Source organism: Microcaecilia unicolor, chromosome 6 (assembly GCF_901765095.1).
Source record: "Microcaecilia unicolor chromosome 6, aMicUni1.1, whole genome shotgun sequence".
Classification (NCBI taxonomy): Eukaryota; Metazoa; Chordata; class Amphibia; order Gymnophiona; family Siphonopidae; genus Microcaecilia; species Microcaecilia unicolor.
In genome coordinates, this window is record NC_044036.1 from 206,925,236 (window position 1) to 206,944,433 (window position 19,198).

At 44.6% G+C, this 19,198-nt stretch overlaps 1 protein-coding gene across 10 annotated transcripts in view; it reads left to right on the forward strand.

Moving 5' to 3' along the window:
• The window catches only part of CFH (complement factor H), a 463,465-nt gene that overhangs the window by 92,733 nt on the left and 351,534 nt on the right, over positions 1-19,198 (forward strand). For 8 of the 10 annotated variants that reach the window (XM_030205903.1, XM_030205897.1, XM_030205902.1 and 5 more), the window contains exon 3: positions 3,976-4,081. The exons of the other annotated variants lie outside the window; for them this stretch is intronic. In XM_030205903.1, coding sequence (XP_030061763.1) covers positions 3,976-4,081 — 106 coding nt within the window. The remainder of the gene's footprint in view (positions 1-3,975; positions 4,082-19,198) is intronic. 10 annotated transcript variants of the gene reach the window in all.

A 19,198-nucleotide genomic window follows, 5' to 3' on the forward strand; every position in this document is an offset into this window, starting at 1 on the left:
CAACAATACAAAAACACATTTAATATTCCTCAAATGCAGAAGAGTCTTGTTTCACTTCCCTACATAAGTACACCAAATACTCTAAATACTAATAATATCAACATATGCACTCTACAAATCTCCAAATCCAAAATGAAAGAAGTGCAAAATGTATCTTCTTGCTACCAGGCATACAACTCTGATATGAGGCAGTGCAGTAGCTCAAGCATCTTAATCATTAAGAATCAGCAAACATCTCCTGCTCTCCGCAGTCTCCCTAAGAAATGCCTGACATCACAAGTTTTGAATCTTCTGCTTCAGGGACTCGGGTATGGCTGTGATAAACTGAAAAACAGCAAAGATGTAGTGTCTTTGCTGTTTTTCAGTTTATCGCAGCCATACTTGAGTCCCTGAAGCAGAAGATTCGAAACTTGCGATACTTCTTAGGGAGACTGCAGAGAGAAGTGATTTCCAGCTGGAGATGGTTGCTGATTCTTTATGTTTAAGACACTTGAGCTACTGCACTGCTGGGTATGAGAGTTGTATGGCAGCAAGAAGGTAAGTATTGCACTCTTACATTTTGGATTTGGAGTTTTGCAGAGTGCATACGCTTGATATTATTGGTATTTAGAGTATTTGCATTGGTGTACTTATGTGCGGAGGTGAAACAAGGCTTTTACTGCATTTGAGGAATATTAAAGTTGTTTTTGTATTGTATAAATGTTGATTGCAGAGTTCACCGTGTATAGGAATTTGCTGTTTAGCTGTGATTTGTGTACACTGCCTTGAGAAAGGATGGTTAGAATGAAGGGCTTAGATATGGCAGTGTGAAGACACAGTGAATGAAAAAGCTTGTCCACCCTCTGTAGCAACCATAATTTTGGCTAGTAGCATGGGTGAGTTTAATTTCTGAGGGTCTTCTTCTTAAAACATTTTTAATGTATTTTTTTCTATATACTGTGTACTCAGTTAGGTGATGGTGTTTGACTTTAGTTTTCCAGTTTAGAAGCATTTGACAAAGTTTTAATGAAAATGAGACCCTCAACCTCTGTTGATGTTGTGTGCATTTTAGTTAACCCTAAAGAGGGAAAAGCAGTGGCGTTCCTAGGGGGGCTGACACCCGGGGCGGATCGCTGATGCGCCCCGCCCCCCCCCCCGGAACAGTGCGACGCCCCCCCCGGTGAAAGAACCCTCGATCCCCCACCGAAAGAACCCCCCTGGGTGCACGGCACTGGGGGGGGGGGGGTGCCGCGCGCCTGCCGGCTCTTCGTTTTCATGCTCCCTCTGCCCCGGAACAGGAAGTAACCTGGTCCGAGGCAGAGGGAGCAGGAAAACGAAGAGCCGACAGGCGCGTGGCACCCCCCCCCCCAGCGGCGTGCACCCGGGCGGACCGCCCCACCGCCCCCCCCCCTTGGTACGCCACAGGGGAAAAGACCTTTTTTTTGTTTCATTTGTAGGCTTCCTTCACTTTTGAATGTTGATTAGAAAATGTTTTGTTTTAGGATTGAATTTCACCTTCTAATCAAACAGGCTTTGTGAGTAAACAATGGTAAGTAAGCTAATGGAAATGCTTCTAAAGCATAGGATTGTGGAGTTTCTTGAATCGAATAGACTGTAGGAACTGAGGCAGCATGGTTTCACTAGAGGCAGATCTTTTCAGACAAACTGATTGACTTCTTTGACTTGGTGACCAAACAGTTGGATGTGGGAGGAGCGCTAGATGTGGTGTACTTAGCTTTTAGCAAAACCTTTGACATGGTTCCGCACAGCCGACTGAGTACCCTCGGTATGGGACCTAAAGTGACTGGCTGGGTTAAAACTGGTTAAACGGAAGGAAACAGAGGATAGTGGTAAATGGAGTTTGTTCTGAGGAAAAGGGCCAACTCTTTCTAACATCTTTGTGAGTGATATTACAGAACAGCTGTCTGCTAAGGTTTGTCTCTTTGTGGATGATACCAAACTCTGTAATAGGGTGGACACCCTGAAGGTTGTAGATAGCATGAGGAAGAATCTGGCGAAGCTTGAAGAATGGTCCAAAAATTGAACATTTAATGCTCTTTGCTGGAGGATGTGGTAACAGCGGTTAGCATATCTGGGTTTAAAAAAGGTTTGGACAAATTCCTGGAGGAGAAGTCCATAGTCTGCTAGTGAGATAGGCGTGGGATTTGTAGTATGGAGTGTTGCCACAATTTGGGTTTCTGCCAGGTACTTGTGACCTGACTTGGCCATTGTTTGGAAAACAGAATACTGGGCTAGATGGACCACTGATCTGACCCAGTACGGCTATTCTTATGTTCTAAATTCAGGGTCATGCACTTGGATCACAAACACTCGAGGGAATAGTACAGTATAGGGGGTGAAGAGCTTTTGTGTACGAAAGAAGAGCGGATTTGGGGGTGATTGTGTCTGATGACCTTTAGGTGGCTAAAAAGGTAGAAAAGGTGATGCTCAAAGCTAGAGTGATACTCGGGTGCATAAGAAGAGGGATGACCAGTAGGAAAAAGTAGGTGATAGTGCACTTCTGGAATGAGAGAGCATAAGTTGAAGTTAAGATGAAATAGGCTTAAGACGAATCTGAGGAAATACTCTTTCATGGAATGGGTGGTGGATGCATGGAATGGCCTCCCGGCAGAGGTCGTGGAGACAACGACTGTGTCAGTTTAAGAAGGTATGGGACAGACATGTGGGATCTCTTAGGAAAAGGAGGAGTTAGTGGTTACTGAGGATGGGTAGACTGGATGGGCCATACGGCCTTTATCTGCTTCATTTTTCTATGTTAAGGGGTATATTGTTTGTCCAGTGTGAGACATTCATAAAAATATTACATCATGTTAAAATGTTCCACTAATAGCTCTTGAAGCTGAACAAGAATGGCCCTACATATTTTCCTCACAATATTCAGCCTGCAGCAGTTCGTGTTTTTTAAGCTGCTGACAATCACAGGCTGAATTAAGCCCAGATATTCAATGCTATGCCATACCGATGCACCGATATTGAATATTTGGGTCATAGTGAACACCTGGAAGTAAACCGGGCACCACCTGCTTTTCAAATTGATGGCTGGTCAGCTCGGCAGATAAAGTTAGGACAGGAAAGGACTGTCCTGAGTTAACCAACTAGTCATCTGGGCTTTGCTACTGAACATTACTCAACAGTTCTCAGTGGCAGTCTTTCCCTTTGTTTTTACCTGCATTGTGAATACATCTAGTTCTTCAAGGTTGTAATTTCCTTACTCCTCTCTATAATTTTTAATCTCTCAATTAATCTCTCAATGTATATTTTTGAGGTAGCATGTCAAGGAATTTAAACCTAAGTTTTCCAAAGAATGTGCCATAATATGCTGTGGTTATGGGGGGGGGGGGGGGGAGTATTTCTATAAAAGAAGGGTAAAATAACACTCTTTTCTGAAGCTTTGTACAATTTTATGTAAGTGGAAAGGGGGCAGCATATGTCATGGGAAGAAAAGCAAAGAAATAATCCATTTCTATCCCAAAGGAAATGGGAGGCCATTGAAACATACTTTTTCTCAGAGCAGGAGAGATTCTGATTTGGGGTAGAGGCGCCAGGGAGGTGAATTGAAGTCTTGTGTTTAGCCTGGTAATGGAAAGTATAGACAAGCTCTGTTCACTTTGTGAAGCTTATCTCTGGGGGTGAATCCAGTATAGAGAACCTAAATTATGAATTTTTGTACTAAAATGAGCCAGATGGTATGTGCGTAATGTAACAGATAAGTGCACTTTTCACCAGTTTTGTCCTTTTTTAATATTGCTGTTGGATTAATTTTGTACAGCACAAGAAAAGACATGTTATTTATTGTCAACTTCCAGTTAATTTATACTACTCAATAATTTGATTATTCTTGCTCCATTCGCAAGTGGGCATGGTCTGAAGTACTCTGAGGTGGTAACAGTAGTGAGTGTATAGCCTTTATGCTGCTGTTCCTTCGTCATTGTTGAACAGTTAACCTTATTTCCCCATTTTCTTGTATTTATACAGACAAACCCTGTGGTCATCCTGGAGATCTCCTTTATGGCTCCTTTGATCTAACCCGTGGAACAGACTTTGTATTTGGTTCTCGTGTGGAATATCAGTGCGATGATGGGTAATTCTTTTCACTTATTCCATAACAGCATTGCACAGTCCATAGGAATGTACAGACATATGTACACAATAATTCTATAATCGGACATTTGATAGGAGCCTATTCTATAAAGGAAAATAGGCACCTACTTTCCTTTATAAAATACTAGTGTAATAAGTGATATATATGAGCAGTATTTAGGCATGACAACTTACACTAGCTAGAGAGCTGGTGTAACTGTGAGTGCCTAAGGAATAGGTTTCCAAACCTGGTCCTGGAGGCACCCAAGCCAGGTTGGTTTTCAGGATATCCACAATGAATATTCATGAATAGATTTGCAGTGGAGTCAGTGCATGCAAATCTCTCTCATGAATATTCATTGTGGGTTTCCTGATAACCAGACTGGCTGGAGTGCCTCCAGGACCAGGTTTGGGAACCACTGCTTTATAGTATTCTATAAGGTTTGCATAAAGCGTGGGTCCCACCGACATGCAAAGTACATGTTATGCAAGATGCGTGCGTTCCTACAGAATAGCTCTTAGGAGGGAATCTGGCATGTATGCATATATGTGCACATGTACTCACATACATGCAAGCATTCTAAACATTTACAAGTGTAATGCATGTGTTAAATTTTAGCACCCTTTTTATATAATTACCTCTTATTTTTTGTGTCATTTTAACATTTGATTTGCAATTGCTCTGAGCAGGTGTAGGTTTGAAGCTGGAGCAGCGCCCTTGTTTGGCGCGCTGCCCGCAGATCATAAGGGAGGAATGCGGGAGACCCTCATTTGCATGTATTTGCATGCAATTAGCAATAAGAGCCGGCAAGTGCGTTATTACACGTGCTCGCCGGCTCTGATCATGGGGCGGGAGCAAACACGGGCGCTAGTACGGCACTATTGGCCTCTAGTGCCCGCGTTTGCTTTCAATCATCTGCACATTGGCTTGCAAAGCCCTGCACAAGGAGGTTTTCTCCTTCCCCCTTTCTGTATCTAGCATGTAGTGCTCTTACTCCTGGCAGAATTCTCCTCAAAAAAATTCAAAATTCTGCAAGTTTATGTGTCAAAATTTAAACAGTATTTTTGCTAATTATTATCCATAATTTCAGTATAATCCACTATCTTCATTCAATTATACTAGAGAAAACAAAGAGCCTTCAAGTTTTTCTTACTTAGGGCCCCTTTTACTAAGCTGCCTGAGGGGGCCTGTGCTAGCAGCAGCGTGTGTTTTTGATGCTCGCTGAGGCTCCCTTTTACTGCAGCATGTAAAAGGCTGTCTTTTTTTGTCCAAAAGAAGTAGTCATGTGGTAAATGAATCATTTACCACATGGCCATTTTGGGAGGAGCCCTTACCCATTGAGATGGTGGTATGGGCTCCCGCAGTAACCCAGTGGTAACCAAGCAGCACCAATTACCAGCAGGTATGCCTTGGCACTACAAAAATAGAAGATATTTTTGTAGAGCCAGAAATGGCGCATGTTGGGGGTGGGAACTACTGTCGGGCTCCTGCAGTAGCCCGGCGTTTGTTCCAGATTGGAGTACAAGCCCGGCACGCCCACCCTTTAGTAAAAGGGCCCCTTAGTGATTTCCTTCTACCAAAAAGTAGCAGATTGTATAGTGAAAAACTTCTCTCTGTATCTGCAGAGTTGGAGATGGCATTTATACAACTGAAGGCCAGTCTACACTGTGAACCAAAAAGGACCCCTGTTATGGTCAGGAGAACTTCTACAAAACTGGTTAAATATCAATCAGTTTTGGCATAGAGAAACTTAGGGCCCCTTTTACAAAGCAGCGGTAAGCCTAACGTGGACTTACTGCTCACTAAAAAGGAACTACCGCCGGGATACCTCAGCAGCACAATGGTGGTTCCCACCCCCAGTGCGCCGTAATATCCAGCGCTACAAAAATATATTTATGTTTGTAGTGCTGGCGTGTACCCAGCGGTAATCTTACAGTGCCGTATGCTGTCTGGTTACCACCGAGTTAGCGCGGGAACCCTTACTACCACCTCAATGGGTGGTGTTAAGGGCTCCCCCTGAAATGGCCACGTGGCAAGTGTTTTACTTGCTGCATGGCCATTTCTTGCAGAAAAGAAAGACCTACCTTTTACCTGGTTGTGGTAAAAGGAGGCTTCAGCGCACGTTAAAAACACATGCCAGCGCAGGCCCCCTTTTGCCACAGTTTGGTAAAGGAGGCCCTTTGTTATATGCTTAGATGACTTAGCAGTTGCAAAATGTGAAAGGCAGGAAACCAGCTGCATTGGTTTCCACTGCAACAACAGCAATATCATTAGCAGACGACAGCACTACTTAAACAAAAATGGCACTGAGTGTAGAATTTTGAATGTTGATTAAAAATTTGTATCCATTTAAGGGTTATGGTGCTAAGAGATTGATGAAGGAATTTCCAACCAATGGTGCTAAGAAATCAATAAAGGAATTTCCAACCGAAGGTTGGAAGAAATCCACTTTGAACGATTTTTTGAAACATCTTAGACAGTCGGGTTCAACAGCTCAGAAGGCTGGTAGTGGAGACCAAGAACTGTTCAAACGGCACAGAATATCCAAACTGTCGAAGAACTGGTTCTATGGAAACCACTTACTGTCCCCAAGATTGAAGATAGTTTGCAGTGCTATTCAGTATATAATTAAGTTTCTTCATGCCAAAAATGATTGATATTTCACCAGTTTTGTAGAAGTTCTCCTGACCATAACAGGAGTCCTTTTTTTTGTTTGTTTTGTTCACAGAGCAGAATTTCAGTACAATCCAGTATTTTCATTTAAATTACAGTAGAAAAAAAACAAAGAGCCTTCAAGTTTTTCTCACTTAGGGGTCCTTTTATTAAGCTGAGCAAAAAGTGGCCAGCGCTGTTGTTAATGTGTGAGTTTCCTGCACACTGTGGCCTCTTTTAGTATGGCTGTAAAATGACCGCATATCAATTTTGTTATTTAGCATGTGGCCATTACCGCATTAGCCCTTACCATCACCTATTTTGTAGGCACTAAGAACACCTGCACTAACCCAATACTAATTGGGCAGCACATGGCAATGTGCTTGCATTACCTGATTAGCGGAGGGCACACCTATTTTTCACCATTGACATGCCTACTGCGCTAAAAAATAAAAACTATTTTTTTTTAGTTGTGATTAGTGCATGTAGATCACAAATTACCATGGTATGCTTCAGCATGTCCTGTGGCAGTGATTTTTGGCCCTCGGTAGGCATGCGCTAGTGCCTAGTGCAGCTTAGTAAAAGGGCCCCTTAGTGAATTGTAAAGTGGAAAACTTCTCTCTGCGTTTGCAAAGTTGGAGATGGCATTTATACAACTGAAGGCCAGTCTGGAGATAATTGGAATTCTCTCTTTCACTGAAAGCCAAAACACTTGGGGGTGCTTTTACAAAGGCACGCTGAAAAGTGGCTTGCAGTACTGTAGGCGCAGGTTTTGGGCGTGCACAGAATCATTTTCTAGCGCACCTGTAAAAATGGCCTTTTTTTTCCCGAAAATGGAAATGTGGCAAAATCAAAATTGCTGCAATTCCATTTTGGGTCTCTGACCTTACCGCCAGCCATAGGCCTAGCGGTTAAAAACTTGGGCAGTAAGGACCTACGTGCGTCAGATTCCACTTGGCGTTCGTCTGTTATGCGCGTCCAAAAATAAAAAATTGTTTTTCAAATGCTCGTAGTGGATGTGCGCCAAAAATGAAATTACCGCAACAGCACATGGTAGTTGGGCAGTAAATCCATTTTGGCGCACGTTGGGTGGACGTAGGTGCCTACGTGGCTTAGTAAAAGGGGCCCTTGGAGATCTAAAACAGTCACATTTTGAATATCTTCAGGTGCAGTCTTTTCCCTGTATATTTTTAGCTCATATCTGGGTACCTCAGAAAAAACAGGTATTGCATGAAAGTATTAAGATTTCTCTGGCAGGACATAAACATGATGATGATCAAATAACCTAAAATTCTTCAGAAAATTCAAGCCTGGTTGTCTAAATGACAAATATTTATACAGCTTTTCAGAAGCTTCCTGGAAAGCCTTTTTAAAAAGGTCTATGCAAGTTAGTCTTTCAACAGGACATAAGTTTTTAGCCTCTTCAAACTGAACAAAACTCAGAGCTGCTTGCTGAAGAAAGCTTTAGATGTGAACTGAAATATATCTGTAGTTCTTCCAGAAGGTCAAAAGCTTTAACATACAAGGCTTCCTACTGTCAAAGCCCAGATTTAAACAGAATTTGTTTCACATTTTTTTTTTGCTAAGAAAGTGATCTGTACTTTTAACAGTATTTTCTGAATAGTTTGGACAGAAATTGGGGAGTTGCTGTTACATTCTTCATTGAACAATTCTTTGTAGAACTGAAAGTTCTTACAGTGATATCGAACTGTATGGAACCAGCTGTTACAACGTGTTCCAATAGGACTAGATGCTTTGGCATTTGAATATTTCTGTTTTAGCTTTTTGTTCATGAATTGAAGATATGTTTCTTTCCTGCTACCAGAATTGCTGAACGTATTTTTGAAGAAACTTACATGTGTATCTACCAACTGGAAAGGCTTTCTGAATGATTCACCAATCAAGTTAACAAATGTGCAAAATAAGTGATATGTACAGAATTCAGAAACAGTGTAGAAAATACAGAATGAAATGCCTTTTTTCATATAACTAGCATTATAGGTATCAATTACTATAATGTTGTCATAATCTATCTCATACTCATTTACTTCTTTGACTGCAGCTTGGGAAACACGAGTGATTACAGCATTTAGAAACACTGTGAGGCGTATTTTCAAAGCATTTAGACTTACAAAGTTCCATATTAACCTATGGAACTTTGTAAGTTTAAGTGCTTTGAAAACGCACCTCGATGTCTCCCCAAAAAACCCATAATGAGGCCAATATTCAGACCGCGGGAGCTAGCCGTCTAATTCACGTGGTCAGCGCTGACATTGGACATTCAGTGCCAGGCCATTTCCGGTGACCGGAACTGAATATCCGGTTTACTTTTGGCCGGTGTGACTTTAACTGGCTAAACCAATATTCAGCATTGGCCGGTCAAAGTCAAACCAGCCAAAGATAGGACTATCTGGCCGCTAAAGTTAAGTGGCAAGGTGCCGAACAGCAGATAGCCAGTTAAATTGCTCAATATAACCAGTTAGCCGCTAACCGGCAAAATTCAGCGGGACATGGGGAGGGGGTTGGTGCCACTGGGGGAGTACGGGGAGGTCATCCCCCATTCCTTCCGGTGCTCATCTGGTGAGTTGGGGCACCTTTTGAGGCTTGGTTGTGAAAACAAAAAGGACCAAGTAAAATTGGCGAAATACTGATTAACGCCGCTTTTTTTTTTCTATTATCCGCGGAAGCCGGCCATCTGGTAGCCATGCCCATGCCCGCCCATGTCCCGCCTTTGCTACACCACCGACATGCCCCCTTGAACTTTCGCCGGCTCGGCGACGGGAAAGCAGCGATGGTGTCAAAAAAGCAGCTTTCGATTATACCGATTTCACCGCTTTTGAGAGATCGCCGGCCATCTCCCGATTTATATCGGAAGATGGCCGTTGATCACTTTCGAAAATAAGCCCGATAGTTATTTAATTGAAAGTAATTTGCTGGATTGGAAAGCAGCAGTTATACCTCTCCACTCTTCTCTCCCTACACTCCTCCCCGGGAACTCCATTCACTGGGTAAATCTCTCTTATCTGCACCCTTCTCCTCCACTGCTAACTCCATAATCTGTTCCTTTTATCTTGCCGCACCATATGCCTGAAATAGACTACCTGAGTCAGTACGTCAAGCTCCATCTCTGGCAGTCTTCAAATCTAGGCTAAAAGCCCACCTTTTTGATGCTGCTTTTAACTCCTAACCCTTACTCACTTGTTCAGCACCCATGTTTTATCATTCCCACCTTAGTAATTCCCTTATCCAGTGCAATGTTTCTAGCAAAAAAGGTGCCGGTACTCAAATGCCAGGCCACTCTTCAGGGGTGGGGTGATCACTGAGGGACTCACCCCACAATAGCCAGGCCCCCTGCAACCAGTCACAGAACCTCTGACAAGGCAGAATTGGTGTGTAGAGCCTGAAACTTGTAGTCCATGGGTCAATTTTAGCAGACACTGGAAAAGGTGCCGGTACTCAGTACCCCCGAGTACCCCCTCAAAAAAGCCCTGACCTTATCCCTTATATGTCCTGTTTGTCTGTCCAATTAGATTGTAAGCTCTGTTGAGCAGGGACTGTCTCTTCATGTCCAGTGTACAGCGCTGCGTATGTTTAGTAGCGCTATAGAAATAAGTAGTAGTAGTAGTAGTTTACTCAGTTAGTCAGCTCTAGCCTCTTCAGTAGTGGAGATGAGGTCTGCTGGCAGCCAAGCACCACTCTCTCCCTCCAAACGCTGGTAAGCAAGGAGGTGTACAGACATGTGCCAGTGGATATGTGTCCTCTGATGCAACTGACCTTTGCATGTGTCATTGGCCTGGACAGAGAGGGTTCCCCTGTGGGATTGGCTACAGGCTCGTAACCTGGATTTACCACTGCGATCCTTCAGATTCTGTTCACAAGAGGTACAATTCTGTGTTGTGGGGAATTCTGCACAAATTCTGCTTTGCACAGTCGCGCAGAATTTCACCAGGAGTATGATTCTTATCACTGCTCTAATCCTGTACCATGTGGTCTGTGCCCTGAAGAGCACAGGTACAAATCAAAGTAGGGTATACACAAAAAGTAGCACATATGAGTTATCTTGTTGGGCAGACTGGATGGACCGTGCAGGTCTTTTTCTGCTGTCATCTACTATGTTACTATGTATGTATGTGAACAAACCTAGCTGCACATAATCCTTACCTAGTTCGTCTTACTGGGATCTCTATTCCCCCAAACTGCAGCTTTTCTTCTGCAGCCTAAGCCTTCTTCTAGGCTCTGTTCCAAGGCTACAACTTTCTCAGACTCCTTTCAAGGCTACAATAAACGATTAAACCTTTCCCAGCCCCTTTTTCAAGACTGCTGTCTGCCCCCAGCTGGCTGCCGGATGTACCTTCTATGTGCTTCTTCCTACTGTTACCCCTACTCCATGCACTCTGCTTAGTCTAATTACAGGGAGTTGTTTGGAAGTAGGCAGAGAAGCATGCAAGTAAGGATATATTAAAGTTTTCCTTTTGACTTTCCTGGGAATAGAGGGTCCCCCAGGTGATAGCAAGGTTTAAATCCTAACCTCCCTATTCCCAGGGTTCCTGACCAAGTTTGCTGGTCACAACACACGCATATACACACACACAAACCCCTTAGATGTGCACACATATATAGACACGTACACACATGCACATACATGCAGGACCGGTTGAGGACCGGTACGGAGCTCCGGGCAGCGCGCGGCACGCGGTTTGGTGCCTTTTGCTGGGGTGCCGAAGGGGAGCAACTAATATTTTTAGGGTGGCATTTGCTGCCTTGTAGCGACGCCTGTGATTTCGGGTCTGTGGGGGAAAAAAGCTGACTGAAGACCTGCGAGTGTTACTATCCCGAAAGGCCCCTTTGCACCAGGAATGGCAAGTCAACTGCAAAGCGCTGATAAGGAAGGCAAAGAGGGATTTTGAAAAAAAGATTGCGTTGGAGCCAAAAAACACATAGTAAAAACCTTTTTAGGTATATTAGAAGCAAGCAGCTGGCAAAAGAATCAGTTGGACTTGCTCCAGTCCGCCTGATCCAGCATCTCCAGTCTGTTCCGGTCCACCTGATCCAGCTTCTCCCTGCTAGCATGTTCCTGCCCTAGTGTGTTCCAGTCCGCCTGCTCCAAGCCTACTCCTGTCTGCATGATCCCATCTCATGATCCCAGCTTGTTCCAGTACGCCGATCCCAGCTTGCTCCAGTACGCCAACCCAGCTTCCCCTGCTTGCTCCAGTGTTCCAGTCAGGCTTCTCCCTGCTTGTTCCAGCCCATCTGCTCCAGTACACCTACTTGCTCCAGTACACCTGCTCCAGCCTGCCTACTCCGATACACCTGCTCCAGCCTGCCTACTCCAGTACATCTGCTCCAGCGTGTTCCAGTCCGCCTGAACCAGCTTCTCACTGCTTGTTCCAGTACACCGGCTCCAGTCTGCCTGAACCAGCTTCTCCCTGCTTATTCCAATACACCTGCTCCAGCCTGCCCGCTCCAGTACATCTGCTCCAGCGTGCTCCGATCCATCTGAACCAGCTTCTCCCTGCCTGTTCCAGTCCATCTGCTCCAGCCTGCTTGCTCCAGCTTCTCCCTGCTCATCTGCACCAGCTTGTTCCAGCCTGCCTGCTAGCTTGTCAGCCATTGACTTACTCGCCTGCCTGCTAACTTGTCAGCCCTTGTCTTATCTGCTCTCCAGAATCTCCCTGCTCGTTCTTGTCCACCGGCTCCAGCATGCCCCAACCTGCCTACTAGCTTGTCAACCACTGATTTACTTGCCTACCTACTAACTTGTCAGCCATTGACCTACCTACCCCCCCAGCCTCTCCCTGCTCATCCCTGTCCATCCGCACCAGCTTGCTTCAGCCCGCCTGCTAGTTTGGCAGCCACTGCCTCACTTGCCTGCCTGCTAACTTGTCAGCCATTGACTTACCTGCTCTCCAGTCCATCTATCCCTCCAATTCCAAGCCTCCGACTTTCCGCTCTATCTATCTACTTCTCACCTCAGTCTCTACACTTACACCGCAATCACTACTTATGGCCCCTGTCCACATCCTCTTCCTTGCCCTGTCCCTTCCTAATCTTTTTCCCCTCCCCTTACCGCTGTCCACTGCTGGAACTCATTGCCCACCTGTGTTCCCTCCCAACCTGCCCACTACGGCAATACCCTATCCACCCCCATCCCTCACCACCTCACCATCTCTCTTGTCCCCCTCCTCCTTCCTAGCCCTTAATCTTCAACACCTCCTTCCTACCATTAACCCTTCACCATTCCTCCTAAGTGCACCCCGTCTTCGTCGCCTTCGTCGCCCGACCTCCCCCACCCTCCTCCGCACTCTCCTGCTCCTCCTCCTGCTATCCGCGGGAGACATTAATCCTAATCCAGGCCCCCCTCACCTGTCCTCCTCCTATCCACACAAACGATTCCGTGACGCCTCCAATCTCGTCTCTATTCCCCTCCTCCCCCCCTCTTCCCTCCCCTTCTCATGTGCCTTGTGGAATGCCCACTCGGTCTGCAACAAACTGCTCTTCATCTCTCGCTCCCTTCAACTACTCGCCCTAACCGAAACCTGGCTCTCCCCTGACAACTCTGCCTCAGTCGCCGCCCTTTGTCATGGAGGTTAGCTCTTCTCCCACACTCCCCGCCCAGATGGCCGCGGCGGAGGCGTCGGGCTACTTCTCTCGCCCTCCTGTAGTTTCCAACCCCTCCTCCTGCCACAGTCTCACTGCTTCTCGTCCTTTGAAGCTCACTTCATCCGACTATTCCACCCATTACCACTCAGAGTTGCCATCATCTACCGCCCCCCTGATAAGCCCCTCTCTTCATTCCTTACTGACTTCGACGCCTGGCTCACTGTCTTTCTCGATCCCGCATCTCCATCCCTCATTCTTGGTGATTTTAACATTCACGTTGACAACCCATCCAACTCCTACGCTTCTAAATTCCTCACCCTGATATCCTCCTTTAACCTCCGACTATCCTCACCGTGATGGCCATTGTCTCGACCTCGTTCTCTTCTCTTCCTGCTCACCTTCTAATTTCTGCACCTCAATCCTTCCTATTGTAACCCTATGGGTTAAAGTTTAAAAAATTACCTGGCTCCTTCTGGATCTGATGTGGAGACAGTGAGCAGTGCAAAGGCTTGTGCTGGGCTTGTGCTGTGTATGACATAGACAGAGTTCCAAATGTTACTGTTAGGCAGTTGGGAGGTAAGGATAGAGCAGAGCAGACATATGTTAGCTGTCTGTCTCTAGCTTTAGTGAAAATCTGTAAAAAAAAAAACAGATTTGAGAGGGTTGGGAAGGTAATGGTTGAATGTGAAGTGAGTGCCTGTTAGTATTAACTTAAATTTAAAAAAGCCAGACGCGGATAAAGGGCTTTAGTGAGAGACTGGGTTACCTGACAGTTTGAGAAAACAAAATATGAGTTGCATCTAAATCCTGTTAGTGTAATAATATTAGTTATAAACTGACAAAGCAGGATTTAGTTTGATAAAGTGCTTATTTCATATATTAACATAAGTGCTGATAGGATTAAAGTACTAATGCTTTATCAAGTCTGTTTAATTTGATAAGGAGTATTTAAGGTGAGAAGTTTCATTAGAATTGTGGAACACAATTCTTTGAAGAAAAAGATATTTGTACACTATATTGAGGGGACAGAGGTATATAAAAATTGGAAGCAATTTTACTTTTAAAGAAGTCTATGCTTCCAGTGATTCAAGGTAGAGCTTCACATTCACTTAATGGTTTTTTTTTTTAAATTAATGGTGGGAGGGACAGAATAGGGAAACTCAATTATATGTTTTTTTTTAAAGGGACAGCTAGTTAGGAAAGTGTTAAAGTTTGATGAAAATGGGTTATTGCCTATCAGTCAGGGATTAGGGTTTTCTATTATTGATTTAATTAAAAGCTTAGGATAATAGGTACAGTCCCTGGCCAGGGATCAACGTGACAACTCATCAAATGGTACCCACCGTCCACGGAGAAAGAAAAGAAAGGAAGCTGACACAGTCAAACTTAGAAAAAGTATCCTTTTGAGTATCACAAAAGTAAGAGAGAATGAAGAGGACAGAATTGTAGAATATATACTTACCTGAGATCCGTCTGAAGAGGAACCTGGAAAGAAAAATAAACAAAGGATCAATTCTTGACAGTACACCATTACTAAGTTAATTTAATTGCATGCATGTTTGGTTTAGGAGTTAATTGAAGAGATACTTATCTGATATTGATATTTTTCTGGACAAAGAAACCTGGGGAGGGAATAGAAAACAAACGTTAGAATTTTCTGTTGTTAAACCTTGTGAATGTTTTTTTATTAGGTAATTGAAAATAGGGGGTATTAGGAAATTTAAACACAGAATTTTAGGTGTTAGAATGTTTCTGTGAATAGAGTCATTAGTGAATTCTTATTATTTGAGCTGAAGTTTTTTTTGTTTAAATAAAAATTCTCTTAAAAAAAAACATTTCCATCTTGATCTGATATTTTTTTTGTGTGTTGCTCCCTCTGTTCCTGAGAAATTTCCTGAGTGCCTGGCTCGACTACATTAAAGAGGCACTCAGACTTCCTTGTTCGGAGGTTAAATTTTCAGGAGGGGGCGGGGCTTACACTATCTCAGATCATCACCTAATCACCCTCACACTTCATCACCCTCCCTCTCAACCTCGCCCAACTATAACCACTACCTTCAGGAATCTCCAAGCTGTCGACCCCCTACCCTATCCTCTCACATCTCCAATCTCTTTCCGTCCATCTCGTCTTCTGAATCTGTCGACACGGCTGTCTCTACCTACAATGAAATTCTCTCCACTGCTCTGGATACCCTAGCACCATCTGTCTCTCGCCCCACTAAGCGCATTAATCCTCAGCCCTGGTTAACCCCATGCATCCGTTACCTTCACTCCTGCACCCGATCTGCTGAACGACTCTGGAGGAAATCTCGCACCCTGTCAGAATTCACCCATTACAAATTCATGCTATCCTCCTTCCAGTCCTCCCTATTCCTTGCCAAACAGGAATATTATTCTCAATTAACCAATTCTCTTGGCTCCAACCCTCGTCGCCTCTTCGCAACCCTCAACTCCCTACTTAAAGTGCCCTCCGCTCCCACCCCCCCTCACTCTCTCCTCAAACATTAGCTGACTACTTCCGCGACAAAAAGCGCAGAAGATAAACCTTGAATTCACCTCCAAGCCTTCTCCTCCCTGTGACTTCTTAACCCACTCCCTCAACCAACCTAACCTGTCCTCATTCTCCTCCTTCCCTGAGATCACCGAAGAGGAAACTGCTCGCCTTCTTTCTTCCTCTAAGTGCACCACCTGTTCCTCTGACCCCATTCCCACCAATCTGCTTACCAACATCTCTCCTACAGTTAACCCCTCAATCTGTCACATCCTCAACCTCTCTCTCTCCACTGCTACTGTCCCTGACACCTTCAAGCACGCTGTAGTCACTCCACTTCTTAAAAAACCATCACTTGACCCCCACCTGTCCCTCCAATTACCGCCCCATCTCCCTTCTACCCTTCCTCTCCAAATTACTTGAACGCGCTGTCCACAGCCGCTGCCTTGATTTCCTCTCCTCTCAGGCCATCCTTGATCCGCTTCAATCCGGCTTTCGCCCACTACACTCAACAGAAACAGCTCTCTCCAAAGTCTGCAATGACCTGTTCCTTGCCAAATCCAAAGGTCACTACTCCATCCTTATCCTCCTCGACTTATCTGCCGCCTTCGACACCGTCAATCATAATTTACTTCTTGACACACTGTCCTCATTTGGATTCCAGGGCCCCGTCCTCTCCTGGTTCTCCTCGTATCTTTCCCAACGCACCTTCAGATTATTTTCTAATGGCTCTTCTTCCACCCCCGTCCCGCTCTCTGTTGGGGTTCCCCAAGGATCTGTCCTTGGACCGCTTTTTTTCTCAATATACACCTCTTCCCTGGGCTCACTGATCTCATCACATGGTTTCCAGTACCATCTCTATGCCGATGACACCCAGCTCTACCTCTCCACTCCCGACATCACAGTCGAAACCCAGGCCAAAGTCTCGGCCTGCCTCTCAGATATCGCCGCCTGGATGTCCAACCGTCATCTGAAACTGAACATGGCAAAGACTGAGCTCCTTGTCTTCCCACCCAAACCCTCCTCTCCTCTTCCCCCACTCTCTGTCTCTGTTGACAACGCCCTCATCCTCCCCGTCTCGTCAGCCCGCAATCTCGGAGTCATTTTCGACTCCTCCCTCTCCTTCTCTGCCCATATCCAGCAGACAGCTAAGACCTGTCGCTTCTTCCTCTATAATATTAGCAAAATCCGCCCATTCCTCTCTGAACAGACCACCCGAACCCTCGTCCACTCACTCGTTACCTCTCGTCTTGACTATTGCAACCTTCTCCTTGCTGGTCTCCCGCTTAGCCACCTATCCCCCCTTCAATCTGTCCAAAATTCCGCTGCACATCTTATCTACCGCGTGAACCGATACTCTCGTATCACCCCTCTCCTCAAGTCACTTCACTGGCTCCCGATTCACTACCGTATTCAGTTCAAGCTTCTCCTAATGACCTTCAAATGCACTCAATCTGCAGCCCCCCATTACCTCTCTACCCTCCTCTCCCCCTATGTCCCCACCCGTAACCTCCGCTCTCAGGACAAATCACTCCTATCTGTACCCTTCTCCACCACCGCTAACTCCAGATTCCTTACCTTCTGCCTCGCATCACCTTATGCCTGGAACAGACTCCCCGAGCCCATACGCCATGCGCCCTCCCTGCCCATCTTTAAGTCCTTACTCAAAACCCATCTCTTCTCCCTTGCTTTTGGTGCCTAACCACCTTCCCCATTCATGATACACTGACTACACTGACTACATAGTTTGTTACCTTTAGATTGTAAGCTCTCTTGAGCAGGGACTGTCCTTCCCCATGTTTTAACTTGTACAGCTCTGCGTAACCCTAGTAGCGCTATAGAAATGCTAAGTAGTAGTAGTAGTAGCACAGACCCACAGATGCATGTACAGACACATTCTTACCCTATATATGTACAAACATACACTTGCAGACCCCACTGCATGTAGACCCTGGAGATGCACAGAAACATGCATCTAGACCCCATAGATGTACACACACACACAATAGATATACCCATACACATACAGTGTGCAGATCCTGTAAATGTACACACACACAGACCCCATAGCTATAGACACACACAAACACACACACACACACACACCATAGATGTACACAAACGCAGAAACATACATGCATCCCCGTAAATTTATTTTATTTATTTTATTGCATTTGTATCCCACATTCCCCCACCTATTTGCAGGCTCAATGTGGCTTACATAGATTTGTTAACATTGTCATATCAGGATATCAGATACAGTTAGTAATGTGTAGCGATTAAGGAAGGGAAGAGGGAAGAAGGAGGAGAGTTGTTAGGGTAGTTATAGAAGGTGGGCGTTCATAATTGTGTGGGTTGGTGAGGTGGCTTAGTGAGGTTATAGGTTCTCATTGTAGGCCTTGTTGAAGAAGAATGTTTTCAGAGATTTTCGAAAGATAGTTGTTTCTTTGATTGCTTTCAAGTCTGTAGGTAATACATTCCATAACTGCGTGCTCTCGTACGAGAAGGTAGTGGCGTGCATCAGCTTGTATTTAAGTCCTTTGCAGCTGGGGTAGTACAGGTTGAGAAATTTGTGAGATGATCTTGTGGCATTTCTGGGAGGTAGGTCCACGAAGTTTAGCATGTAGATTGGGGCGTCTGCATGAATGATTTTGTGTACAATCGTGCAGATCTTGAACACAATGTGTTCCTTAAGTGGAAGCCAGTGAAGTTTCTCTCTTAGGGGTTTTGCGTTTTCATATTTAGTTTTTCCAGATATGAGTCTGGCAGCTGTATACACATGCTGTATACACATGCAGACTCCAGAGATGCACAGAAACACACATCCAGACCCCATAAATGCATGTGCACACACACAAGCAGACCCCATAGATGTACACACACAGGTGCATAGAGTTTGCTGTACATTTTCCTGTACAACCAATTGATTTCACTGCACATTTTTCAATAAAAGATCATGGATGTTGTATTTTGTATGCTCTTTTTATTACACTTTCTGTGTAATCCCATCAATCAAATTCCATGAAAAACATTTAGCTTGTTCCTTAACACAAATTTCCACCTTAGTAAAAGACTCCCTTAGTCATAAGGTTGAAAAATGGAGCCATTTACCTTTATCATTAATGGGTAGGATAAATCTCTTTAAAATGGTGATTTTTTCTCACTGGCTTTATGTCTTGTAAGTTTTGCCAATTTGTTTCTTGCAAAAAGATTTGTAGTTGTTAGAATTGGTAAGAAGTTTTTTTGGGGATGGGAAGAAACCAAAAATGCATATGGAGTACCTTTATGATACCTGGTCACAGGGAAGTCTAGGTTTACTCTGTATTAAGCAATATAATAAAGCCTGTTTATTGAGGCATCTTTGAGACTGGGTA